The sequence below is a fragment of the Cryptomeria japonica genome, chromosome 2 (genome assembly GCF_030272615.1).
Source record: "Cryptomeria japonica chromosome 2, Sugi_1.0, whole genome shotgun sequence".
NCBI classification, from domain to species: domain Eukaryota; kingdom Viridiplantae; phylum Streptophyta; class Pinopsida; order Cupressales; family Cupressaceae; genus Cryptomeria; species Cryptomeria japonica.
In genome coordinates, this window is record NC_081406.1 from 503091034 (window position 1) to 503103700 (window position 12667).

Genomic DNA, 12667 nt, shown 5'->3' on the forward strand with positions numbered 1-12667 from the left:
CCTCAATGTATACTTTGTACCTGGTATGAAGTTCAATCTACTGTCAATTAGTCAGATTATGCAGCATTCACCACAGCTGGATGTCGTCTTCGGGTTGCACAAGTGCAACATTGTTGACAGGGAGACTCACACTACATTTGCAGTTGGTAATGAGGATCATGGTCTTTATAGACTTGTTGATTCTCCTCGTTCTCAGGCGCTCGCCATGGTAGCTAGGAGTACTTCCATCAACACTCTTTGACATCAGCCATATGGGCATCTCAATGTCCACTATCTCTCTCAGTTGGTTCAAGAGGATCTAGTCGTAGGATTACCTGAGATTCAAACTCAGAATCATGGAGTTTGCGGAGTGTGTTAAGCTGGAAAGCAACATAGGACTCTGTTTTCAGATGGAGATGCTTGGAGAGCATCCAAGGTCTTGCAACTCGTTCATGCAGACATCTGTGGTCCCATGAACACTCCATCATTCACTGGATGCAAGTATTTTCTATTATTTGTTGATGATTTCAGCAGACGCATGTGGGTTTATTTTCTTAAGCAGATTTCAGAGGTGTTCACCATGTTTCAAATGTTTAAGGCCTTAGTAAAAAAAGAGTCTAGCTGTCAGATAGTCACTCTTCGGTCCGACAATGGAGGGGAATTTTGTTCTACAGAGTTCACCAACTTTTGTGCATCACATGCCATTAAGCATCAACTTACCACACCTTACACCCCACAACATAACGGTGTTGTTGAGCGCAGGAATTGTACAGTCACTAAGATGGCTCGGTCTATGTTGTAGCATAGAAATGTTCCAAAACACTTTGGGCGGAAGCGGTCTTCACTGCAGTCTACCTTCTGAACCAATCTCGCACAAAGGCCGTTAAGAAGATGACTCTAGAGGAAGCTTGGTTTGGCAGGAAGCTCAAAATCAGTCATTGAAAGTTTTTGGCTCTACAACTTATGTTTGGATTCCAGATGCCACACGCACCAAACTGGATCTAAAGAGTCAGAAATTGATGTTCATCAACTACAATGACGACCACAAGGCATATCGACTGGTTGATATAGAAACTAATTACCTCATATTCAGTCAAGATGTAGTATTTGATGAAGAAAGAGGGCCTTTTCAGCCTTCCTCTCCTGATTTGAGCACTGAGGATCACCCTCCAAAGGTTGTAAGTATGGGTGTTCATCTTCCCTTAGCTCCACCTGATGGGAGGGATTTAGTTGACTTTGAAGTTGTCGGGTCTCCCAGGCATGACATTGCACCCCTGACTTTCCTCAGGATCTTTTCGATCCACATCTAGAGGAGCTTGCTCTAGATATTCCAAGCACTCTTCATCCTGCAACAGATGTTGGTACTTCTACTCTCCGGACTAAGTGGTGGGCCAAGACCATTGGTGATCTTCATGATGATGAGCTCATTGAGGGTAGATCAGTTACAGGTAAGAGCAAGCAACACACAGTTAATTTTGCTCTTATGGCCAACATTCACAGTATTTATGAGCCTCAAACATATACAAAGGCCACAGGTGTACCTGAATGGGAAAAGGCTATGGTAGTGGAGCAACATAGTCTTCTGAAAAACAACACTTGGGTATTGTCCGATCTTCCTCCAGGAAAGAAGCTCATTGGCTGCAAATGGGTGTTTAAAGTCAAGTATAAAGCTGATGGGAGCCTTGATAAGTACAAGGCTCGGTTGGTGGCAAAAGGGTTTTCACAAAAGGAGGGCATCGACTATGAGGAGACATTTGCTCCCATAGCCAAGATGAGTACCATTAGGCTTGTCCTCACTCTCTTAGCTCAATTTGGATTGAAAGTCCATCAAATGGACGTCAAGAGTGCCTTTCTCAATGGTGATTTGCAGGAAGAAGTCTACATGATGCAGCCTCCAGGTTTCAAGGTTGCCGGTAAGGAACACCAGGTATGCAGACTAGTCAAAGCACTTTATGGCCTCAAACAGGCTCCTCGTGCATGGTATATCAAAATTGATAAGTACTTGATTGATCAAGGCTTTTAGAGGAGTCCTTCAGATCCCAATTTGTATGTCAAACATACTAGTGATGATATTCTATTTCTAGTAGTCTATGTTGATGATCTCATCATTATCGACAATGCAACACATCTGATCATGCAGGTCAAACATTATTTGTGTCAGCATTTTGATATGACAGATTTGGGACTTCTCCATTATTGTCTCGGTGTAGAAGTTTGGCAGACTGATAGCCACATATTCATTTCTCAGTCAAAGTATGCTAAGAGCCTACTAGATAAGTTTTGAATACAAGATTGTAAACTTGCATCTACACCTATGGAGATAGGGCTCAAATTATCAGCCAAATCAGATTCACCTGTAGTGGATGAGTTTTCATTCAGGCAACTAGTGGGCAGCTTCATCTATCTCACCACCACTAAACTTGACATTAGTTATGCTGTGAGCTATATTTCTCGCTTCATGTCAGCCCCAAAAGTTGAACATTGGGTTGCAGCGAAGCGTGTGCTTAGATATGTGAAGGGCACTCCTGATTTTGACATTCTGTACAACAGAAACAAAGATCCTAGGCTGGTTGGTTTCACAGACTCAAATTGGGCAGGTTGTGTTGATGACAAAAAGTCAACTTCTGGGTATGTTTTCAGCTTGGGTACAGGTGCAGTCACATGGACCAACAAGAAGCAACAGGCAATAGCTCTTTCCTCGACTGAAGCAGAGTATCGGGGAACTATTAAGGCAACATGTGTGGCAATTTGGCTATGTAGGATGCTTTTAAACATGCAAATGTCTCAACCAGGACCTACTCCCTTGTTTTGTGATAATCAAGGGGTTCTAAAATTAGCCAAAAATTCAGTATTCCATGAGCGGACAAAGCATGTGGAGCTTCATTGTCATTTCATCTGCCAGCACGTTGAAGATGGATCAGTGATACTGCAGTACATTTCTACAGAAGATCAGACTGCAGATATCCTCACCAAGTCCTTGAGCCCGACAAAGTTTCTCAAATTTAGAGGGCAACTTTGTGTGATAGATAGCATGACCATTAAGGGAGGGTATTAAAATATTTAATTATATTTTAGTCACCTATATTTAGTTCCTTGTTTAATGGTCATTTAGCTTTTTAGTTAATTAACTTTTAAGCTTTATTTAGTATGTAGCTTTTTCTTTTTAATTAATTAGCTTTTAAGCTTAATTTAGCTTTTAGCTCTTTAATCTATTACTTTAACATTATGTTCGTCTTATAACCAATATACATACATGTATATATCATTCAATGTTTTTCATTTTCACCCTTCCACTCATTTCTACTTGCTCTCCTAAAATCATAGTCCAATCTCATCAGAATTTGATGATCAGCAATACCTCCTCCACAAGTACGCTACCTTAAAACTTACCCCATCAACGGGGGACTTTCTTGCCTTGACGTTATACTCCCTGCCAATCAACTGCATTTCAAATCTCAGAGGGGAAATGCTCTGAAAAGGATAAGGCAAGAGCAACAGCAAACGTAGAAGATGGCAAGCTTCACCTCCACAATTTGTACGGGGGCGACTTCCTTCTCTTCTCGCCTTTGCATTCCTCCTGCGGCACTCCTCCATTTTTGGCGCCGTCGCCATACATTTAGCAGCTATCGTCCAGCACCTTTAAAACTGTCGCATTTTTTAGGGGCTTCAAAGATCTCTCTTCCGACTGTCAAACCGAAATTTATTGGTTGGAGAAGCGTCTGCACAAGAGCCGATGGCAGGAGCGATCAAATTTGCGAAGCAGAGCAAGTCCAGCGGTCACACGCAGCTGGCGGGACCGTGGGAAAGTTTCAGAAGAGGCTTCGGATTGCGGATATTAAAGCCGGTCCCGCGCAAGGCCTGGAGCGCGTTGGCCAGTGCCTTTCTGTACGGGGATGGGTTAGAACATGCCGCGTGCAAAGGTCTATCACATTCATCGAGGCATGTCTCGTTTTCCTCAAACTCTTAATTTGTAGGTTTGATTTCAACCTTCCTATCCCCGGAGATGAATTCAGTAAAGTGTCACGGAACTTAGGGCCCTATTTCTCCTATACATCTGATTCCTGAAACTTCTAACAATGCAGGACGCTGCAAACAAGATTACCTAAAAACAAATGTTGTTTTATATCAGTATATTGAAAATGGGAAATCAATGCCTCGACTGTAAATAGAAACAATTCAAACTATTTGTAGGAAATTCCTACAGAGATTAAATTTCTTATATTTAAACTGGGAAAAGAGACATGGGCTTCGCAACCACAGATAGATAAAAGAATTCAAAATCTTACATGTAAATCAGAAAGTATTCAAGGTAAAACAAGCCAAACTTTTTGTAGGGAAATCAAGCAAAGTTCAAATTTCTCAAAGGTAAATTGGAAGGGATATTACTAATGCGACTTTAAATGGAAAAAGAAAGGTTAATTTTTTATAAGTAAATTAAAAAAATGCTCAAGGTAAATGAAAAAAGGAAGATGTGAATTGAATGTAACATACAGTTTTTGAAGCATAGAAATCTCAGTGATTTTTTTTTTCCTTCTGTATTCAAATCTTATATTTGGTTGAATTTAGCATTTTTTTTTCCAATTGATAATTTGAGGTTTTCTTATTGTTAAAAATAACCAATAATACATGAGAAGCCGGATAAGCCAGAACTACAAAAGGTTTAACGAGATAGTACTAGATCACAATAAAAAACCAACAGTCTTCCAGGAAGGCACAAAACAAACCCCAAATTTTGAATAGCCGATCCTTACAAAAGAAGCCCAGCCAAAATATCCAGTATCCAAACTCATGGCATTTTGATTGTCACTACTAACCCTCACTGTCTTGTTTACAAAGCCAATAGTTGACCACAATCTCTATAACTACATTGCTTCTTTACATGTATGTGTAGCAACCGTCTATTTTGCCTCAGTAGTGGAAAGAGCAACAACTTGCTGCTTCTTGCTCATCCAACTAACAAACTCCACTAAATTAGGAGAATGTATAGCCAATTGTAGACCTCCTAATATCCAAGCCTTTATCCCAATTTGTATCAACAAAGCCCTATATGCCCAATAACATTTCTTGTTTTATGGTAACACAGAGAATAAATAGAAGTTCTTTGCAAATAATTGAATAGACTTTTCACATAGGTCCAATGTTCCTCGCTAGGCATGAATCTACTTAAAGCCTCCACAACTTGGGTATCATCTGGTATAGTACAAACCATTGCATACATGGAACTTCCTATAGCACTAGCATTAGAATTGTTATTGATGCAGTCACATATGAAGGGCCGAATGAAAGATTGTCCAACCATGCAGCCCTAGCACTTGATCGAAGCATTAGATACTTAGATCTAATTAAATTGAGGAAAATTCCAAGTAAACAATGGATGCATAGTGAAATTAATGTCATTTTTTCTTTCACAATAATTGCATCAAGCTGCTAGGCATTACAATCATGCCTTTGCCTTACAACAATCTTAGACCAAAAGGTCCCACAGTCCAATATAATAGAGTTAATTAGGAACTTTATTCCATTTCATACATGAATGATAAATTGGTTTTGCAAATTGAGCACTACCATCGGTCTTTAGTCCTTTGCCTACAATACAAGCAATGTACAGTTAGATCCACATTGATGCACGATTAGATTTCTAAAATTAGCTACTTGGATTTGGCCTCTTTCTTAGTCCTTCTATTCTATCCTTAAATGAGTCTAAACTCTTGGTTTACGTGGATGATTCCCAAAGGAAACCCATTGCATCTCTACGGGGAAGAAAACTCACTATGATATAATCTAAATGGCAACAAAGGACTGCCTTAAGAGACATTTATCATTCACAACCTCTTCATTATTTCATGAGCATTAGAATGTCATAGTCGTTTGGCACCAAAAAAATAGTTCTTTGTTAAGGATTAAAATGGCCTCAAATTACCAAACGTGTACACTTGTACCTTAGAAATGATCCTAGTTGGTCCCTCTCTTCATGGTCATTGGATATATCTTTTGTTCTCCAAGTTAAGGAAAATGACTCTGATTTGAACATTTAATTCTTGTGACACTTCAAATAATGAATCTAGGCCAATAAAATTTATTGGTATTTCCATATAGCTTCTAAATCATGAATTCTTCCTCAAGTGTTACGACTTAGGCTAATGACTGCCGATTTGGCCTCTGTCTTCATGCAGCAAACAAAATTTAATCAACAATCATGTGCCACCACAATATACATTCTCATGCTTGATGTAGACTACTATTACAAATTTAGAACCACAAAGTCAAACTCTAGCAAAAATTTCAAAAAATTGTCAAAAAGAACACAAAACACACAAAAAAGAGAAATACTTTATTGGGTGATGCAAGATTGCATTACCCTTGAGATAATGCTATATCAAATACCTTAGGTAAGAAATTTGCAATCATAGAGCTGGCAAATAAGGATTGGCTGGTCTAATGGCCCCTTTTAGGATCATCTACAAATCTCATTGATTACATGGAAGCTCAACGATAGTGAGGGTTGTGTAGGGAGACATTACAAGGTGCCCCAAGTATCCTGTACCCTAGGCACAACAGCAGGACCTTATCCTCTGTGGCCTCATGTGGTCCTTAATTGATGGTCTTCAATCATCATCATGAGGTGGTGTAACTAGTGAGGGCTTTATGTCGTTCCCCTCCATCATGTCAACTTTTCACCTCTTATGATTGATTCACTTCAACAATTGATCAATGTGGAGATAGTAGGGGAGCTGCAATAGGGTGCCCTTGACCCTCAACCCTAGGCCCAAGGTCAAGACCTTATCCTCCTTTGGCCCCATGTGGTCTTTAACCGATGGTCCTTAGATCACCTAGAAACTTTCAAACATCCCGTTCTATAGTCTCCTTCTCCACTAGTTTATTAGCCATTGAAGAACTGCAAGCTGAAGCCCAAACTCAATAGCAAAATTCTGAATGCCCTCCAAATGCTCGAATATCTTAATATATGGAATTCAAATCCAAAATTCAAACTTAGGTGCCCAAATCCCACTACTTTAAATTAAGGAAACTTGCATGAAATGTAAATGATTGCTTTTGGCAACTTTCATTTCAAAACCACTAGTTGCCAAAATTGCCCAAGGATGCCAAGGAAACTTCTAAAAACTCATGCCCACAAAATGAGGACATTAATTTAATATCTATTTGTTTGATGAATATTGATTTGCATCAAAACAATAAAATTTTTAAATTAATATATTCTCCCAAACTGTCCTATGGCCCCAACTTATTATTTTTGGATAGTGGGAACTTACTACTTTTAGTAAGTTTTTATTTTTGGAAAAAGGGGACATGACAATGCCTCTCCGCAATAGAGGAATTAACAACTTGTGAAAGGAGACAAGTTGCAAGCATCCTCAACTCTAGTGTATCCTTTCCATGTCATGTCCACCATCTAATGGGGTTGTTTTGAGCTAATGTAGCTTTATTCATCCTCACCCCTGGTCTATTGAATGTTGAGCTACAAAGGCCTACTAAAGCTAGCCATTGAGCCCTAAGTTTGCTAGACTCCTCAGCATACATTTTCCCAAGGGCCTTCACGAAGCCTTCTTTCACCTTGTCATCATTAGATGGAGGCAGTCTTTTAGGTCTTGCTGCATACCATTTGGGATTTAGATCATAGGCAGTCATATGAAGCGGGGTGTTCATAGTGTCCCCTTGTCACATTACAATGGGCCTAATTTTCTCTTCATAAAATCCCAAATTAGGGTCCATGCTATGAATTGCTTGCTTCATCTATCCAAGTATGCTATCAAATCTCTCTGAAATCTCTCCAATGCTAGGAGATTCTGTTTCAGCATATCTTATGACTTGCACGATAGGTGAGATAATTCAGCAAATATATATTCAAGGAATGAAAATATTAGTAAATTTACAAGTTAGAAACTTAGAAACAATAAATATTAAAAATTATAAAATCAGAAATTTACAATAAAATCAGAAATTATAAATTTAATATTAATAATATTTAATAATAAAATGAAAACCATAAATTTAATACTAAAATCAGCAATTGTGGTTTCTTTTTGATATTCTGATTTAAGAGATGATAATATGCATTCATTGAACTCAAAAGGACATATATCAAAGTCTGAAGTTAAATGAGAATGCAATGTAACACCTACCACTAACCTTTCAATGACAATGTGTGACTGAAATTGTATGAAATATGCATCGACAGCTGTTAGACATTTTTATGAACATTTGGCATGCATTCTAAGAGACCAAAATACACTTACAGCAGATTGTCATTAACACAAACACTTGTCATACATACATGTAATTCCCACGTGCCAATGAGTGGTACTAACAGCAATAAATGTAGCCTCCAACAATCTGAAATTGCTCTTCAAACCCCTTTGAATTTATGTAGATTAACTCTTCTAAAATGCATTAGTACTGTAGCGTTTACTATTCATGGGTACTGTAGCGATTTACTATTCATGGGTACTGTAGCACACTGTTCACGAGCACTGTAGCAGCAAATAAATCTCTGAATATAATCCCTTTCAATTTGCAAACAAACTCTGAAATAAACCCTCCAATCAGCTCAATTTTGACTCCTGAATGAAGCCAACTCTTACAAGCATAATCAGATGATATCGCACACCCTCTATATGCTGTTACAATGAAGAAGCCACACTCTCCAATGCCGACGAGCCTTGAATCCTGTAGAAACCCTTGGTATTCTACACTTCAATGCTCTAGAAAAATTTCAATCAAAAACTCCAATCACATAATGAAGTTCAATAATGAAGTTCAATTCCTTTTGCACACTTATATTTCCTCAAGAAGTGCGAACTTCTTCAAAAAGCTCTTAATTAACATTAAAATGTTATAATATTTCATTGGCATCAATAATGTAATTAAACCTTGGGTTATGTGCTCATAAATTATTAATAAACTTGGCCCCCTTCTCATGATAAATAGACCCTCATTTAAGTGCTTTATAATATAAAGTCATTTTATAACTTAATAATATAATCTCCAAATAATTAATGTTTAATTGAGTCAATTAAACATTAATATCTCCATGAATACTCTGTATTTTTGAACGCCGTCTGAACTGGGAGCTAACATGAGGAGACTGCATATGACCATACCCCCTTTACTAAAAATAGTAGGTGTCCATCTCTAACATCCCAAGACTTACCAAAAATAGTAAGTAGAGCAAATGATATCCGAATGATGCCAAACGAAGACCAAACTGAAGCACTCTGAACACTGGGGATGATACCAATCCTCAAAAGACCCTCTAACCAATCCCATTAGCCTACGAGGGTCAGGGTAATATGCTAATCCTCACTAAAGAACTGATGTCAACAAAAAAGGGACATCACAGTCCGCCCCTCCTGAAATTGCTTGCCCCCAAGCAATCTCGACGGCAAATAGACTCCTCCACCTGGATCCCAAGTGAAGACCTGCACAATGTCCCTGCTATCAACAAATGACTCCTGTAACCCTGACACATCAAGCTGAACCTGCTGAATCAACTCATCCCTGCCATCTGGTGTCACTGGAGTAAGAGTCTCAAGTGGTTGCAACTCATAACTCTGATCTTGGTTCCTACCAAACTTGGCACAAGGTATGTTGTCATACAAATTGTCCATCGCATGTGCCATTGAACTGTGCATCTGAAACAAATCACGTACATGAGGGTCAAATGTGAAAATGTACATGTTCGACATCATGTGCACACCCATAAGTTCCTTTGCAAGCTCTATCTGAAATCCTGATGCACCCAAAAGATCCCAAACCTCGAATAGAAGCATGCAATGTAGATCCTCAAACTCTTGCTGCTCAACTTTGATCTCATCTTCACCATGCCAAAAGTGGTGAAGCCAACCAATGGAACCCACCCAAACTACAGTGTTAACCCTGTCATCACTCCGGTCCCAAAGCAAACTACACTCACATCCATCTTCGATAAAGAGATACAAATTCCTGAAGGTATCTGCAACTCCACAACTATCTCTCACCTCTGCTAGACTCCCACAGATGTGCTGACTCGACAAGTAATCCAGCTTGCAACTACTGACACCATAATCACCCTGTAACCATGTATCCATACGAAATCTCGGTGAGATAAGAGTGACCAACCCTGTCGGATACACATCAGTATAATGGAAAACTGACTGGTGTCCCTGCAAATAATTTCCTACAACCATCTGAATCAAGTACTTGCAGCCTCTAGTCCCATCTTCTGTAGATGGCGACCCTCCATCCCACAAGGGATGATATAATCCCTGAGCCAATCCACACCTACGCATCATCAGGTCATCCACGTGTGGATCAAAGGAAAAGTGGTGAGCACTCCTCACAATGTAATTCCTGTAGCAGGCTCCAACCTCGATCAACGACTATCACTAATAGCTTTGGAATCAAAAGATAACTCCAAACTTTGGCCCCGAAAAGCGGATTGGGTAGGGCCTCTGGCAACCTGCTCAACGAACCCAATCGCAAAATCTCTATTTGGAAGCATTGTAGCCAAAGTGTCTACAATTGCTCCCACAAGACGCCTGATGGCATGAGAACCTCGAATGAGAGTATCCCCGGTAGCTCCATACAGACCATCCTGAAACTTGGAACTCTCAAGTAAGTGCTCAACAAATAAGTTGGCGCCGTAAAAACGAAATAAGGTTGAGTCAACCTTATCTCCAGAAACCTGCAGCTGATGACTTCGACTCTGAGTCGCAACAAACTGTCCACCCAGATCAACTGCATGAGATGAGGAAACGGATTTGGTTCCAGGAGAGGGAAACAAATCAATGTGAGAGCCATACTCGCAACCAGGTAACACTCTACCAGTCACTTGTGTAGATGAGGGAGTGTCATGGTGCACCAACTCACAACTCTCTAGAGAACCCATCACCGCCATACTAGCACTATCAACAATTTGACCTACATCACCTGTCGTAGCACCGATCATTGAAGAACCTGGTGCAACATGTGGCTCTCCATTGCTCTCAACCAAGATGCTCATCCCATTTGAATCAACTGCACCTGACTTAGTGATGGAGACAACAACATCCTCAACATATCCATCACCACATCCATGATCCGTGGATATAAGACCATCACCAACTGCCACTGTAGGAGACAGTACTGTATATGTAACTGGTGAAGACTAAGCTCAGATCAACTCCACAGTAAGATCATCAACCCGTGCCTGCGACTCCTGAAGGGCCAATTGAGTGCTCTCCAACGAGTCCAAAGTCACCTCAAGCTTGTGAGTGAGCTTGTCAACCTCCTCTTCCTTCCCTCTCAATGCATCATAATAGATACTGTCAAGCATAAGGAGACGATCTCTATTATGATAATATCTGTAGGTAATGATTCCCCATTACCCCAATGGCATCTCTGAGCGACCGAAACTCTGCAAGGGTAAGCCCACCATCCAAGTGCTCACATATACCAGGAGTCCAGCAACAATGTGCCACCAATTGCTGCACAACATTGAAGTGTTCTAAGGCTGAAGTTATCATACTTTCGTTCACCTTCAGTTGCCCTACTAAATGGTGAGAACCCTGGAACTTATCACTTCCATTCAAATTTCCTGGTTTGGAATCTACACTTTGGTAAGAGGCGGAGTCGTCATCGCTCACTGAGTGGTAAGCATCATCATGTGTGCTATCTACTTCGCACACAACCTCAACAAGTGTACCGCTGTCATGTACCTCTTGGGATGGCTCGAATAACTTGTTAGAGACTGCTGAACTACCAATATCAATGCTCACGTCCCCTATCCATATAGATGTGTGCACATCGGTCAAACAATCCTCGAAACCATCACCATTAGGCAAATTTTTTGATTTGTTTTCCATGGTCTGATTGGAAAAATCAGACTTGTTGTGGTTTGAATCCACAACACCTATGGCCTCAACATCACCCGTAACTTGAGTGTCTGCATTAGGTGCCTCCACACAGCCATTAATCTCACCTGAGATGGCTGCTAACTCACGATTAGGCAATGAAATATGACTGCTGTTGCAAAACTCAGAATTGTTATCATGACTGATAACGACTTCTAAAGTGCTATTAGTGTCAACATTCTCTTCAAATCTGACCCTCACTTCCTGCACATGTGCCTCCTCACTCTTGGAGTCATCATGAGGTGTCTTGTGCCCAACATCTTCTTCCATGTAAGTCTGATTTTTGCTCGCCATAGGTTCAGCTGTATGCTGGTCACGGGTTGCTAAAAATTCATTACAAAGGTTTCTAGATACTTCCCCTGTAAAGTCCTCTTGTTTCTCTTTCCCCTTAAAAATAGATGTCATATACCGAGCAATTCTATCAAGTTTTGCAGGGTGTGAAATCAATTCATCCAGTTTCTTCTGGTTCTGTTTTAACTTTTCCAATGAGGAATACACTTGCTTCATATTCTGGTCCCATTGATTCTGGGTACTTGAAGTAACCATGATTAAATAGCTGAATCATGTCCCCATTTTAGTTCCTTCCTGTTCTTCGGGGGGGATTAGCCTATTCCTGACCCTCTTAGGCTAATATGGTTGGATAGGGGGTCCTTTGAGGGATGCAGCTTCTCCAGTGGATAGAGTTTTGTAGGGTTGGCTTTCATTTGGCTTCATTTGGACTCCGTATGCTCAACTTACTATTTATAGTAAGTAAGGATTTGATAGAGAGGGACCCTTACTAATTTTAGTAAGGCGTTTGG

The 12667-nt window shown here is 40.1% G+C and overlaps 1 protein-coding gene across 2 annotated transcripts in view; it reads left to right on the forward strand.

The window, feature by feature from the left end:
- Positions 1-3275: 3275 nt before the first annotated feature.
- The window catches only part of LOC131078915 (asparagine--tRNA ligase, chloroplastic/mitochondrial), a 151281-nt gene continuing 141889 nt past the window's right edge, over positions 3276-12667 (forward strand). For both annotated transcript variants that reach the window (XM_058016752.2, XM_058016753.2), the window contains exon 1: positions 3276-3918. In XM_058016752.2, coding sequence (XP_057872735.2) covers positions 3490-3918 — 429 coding nt within the window. In that variant the 5' untranslated portion in view covers positions 3276-3489. The remainder of the gene's footprint in view (positions 3919-12667) is intronic.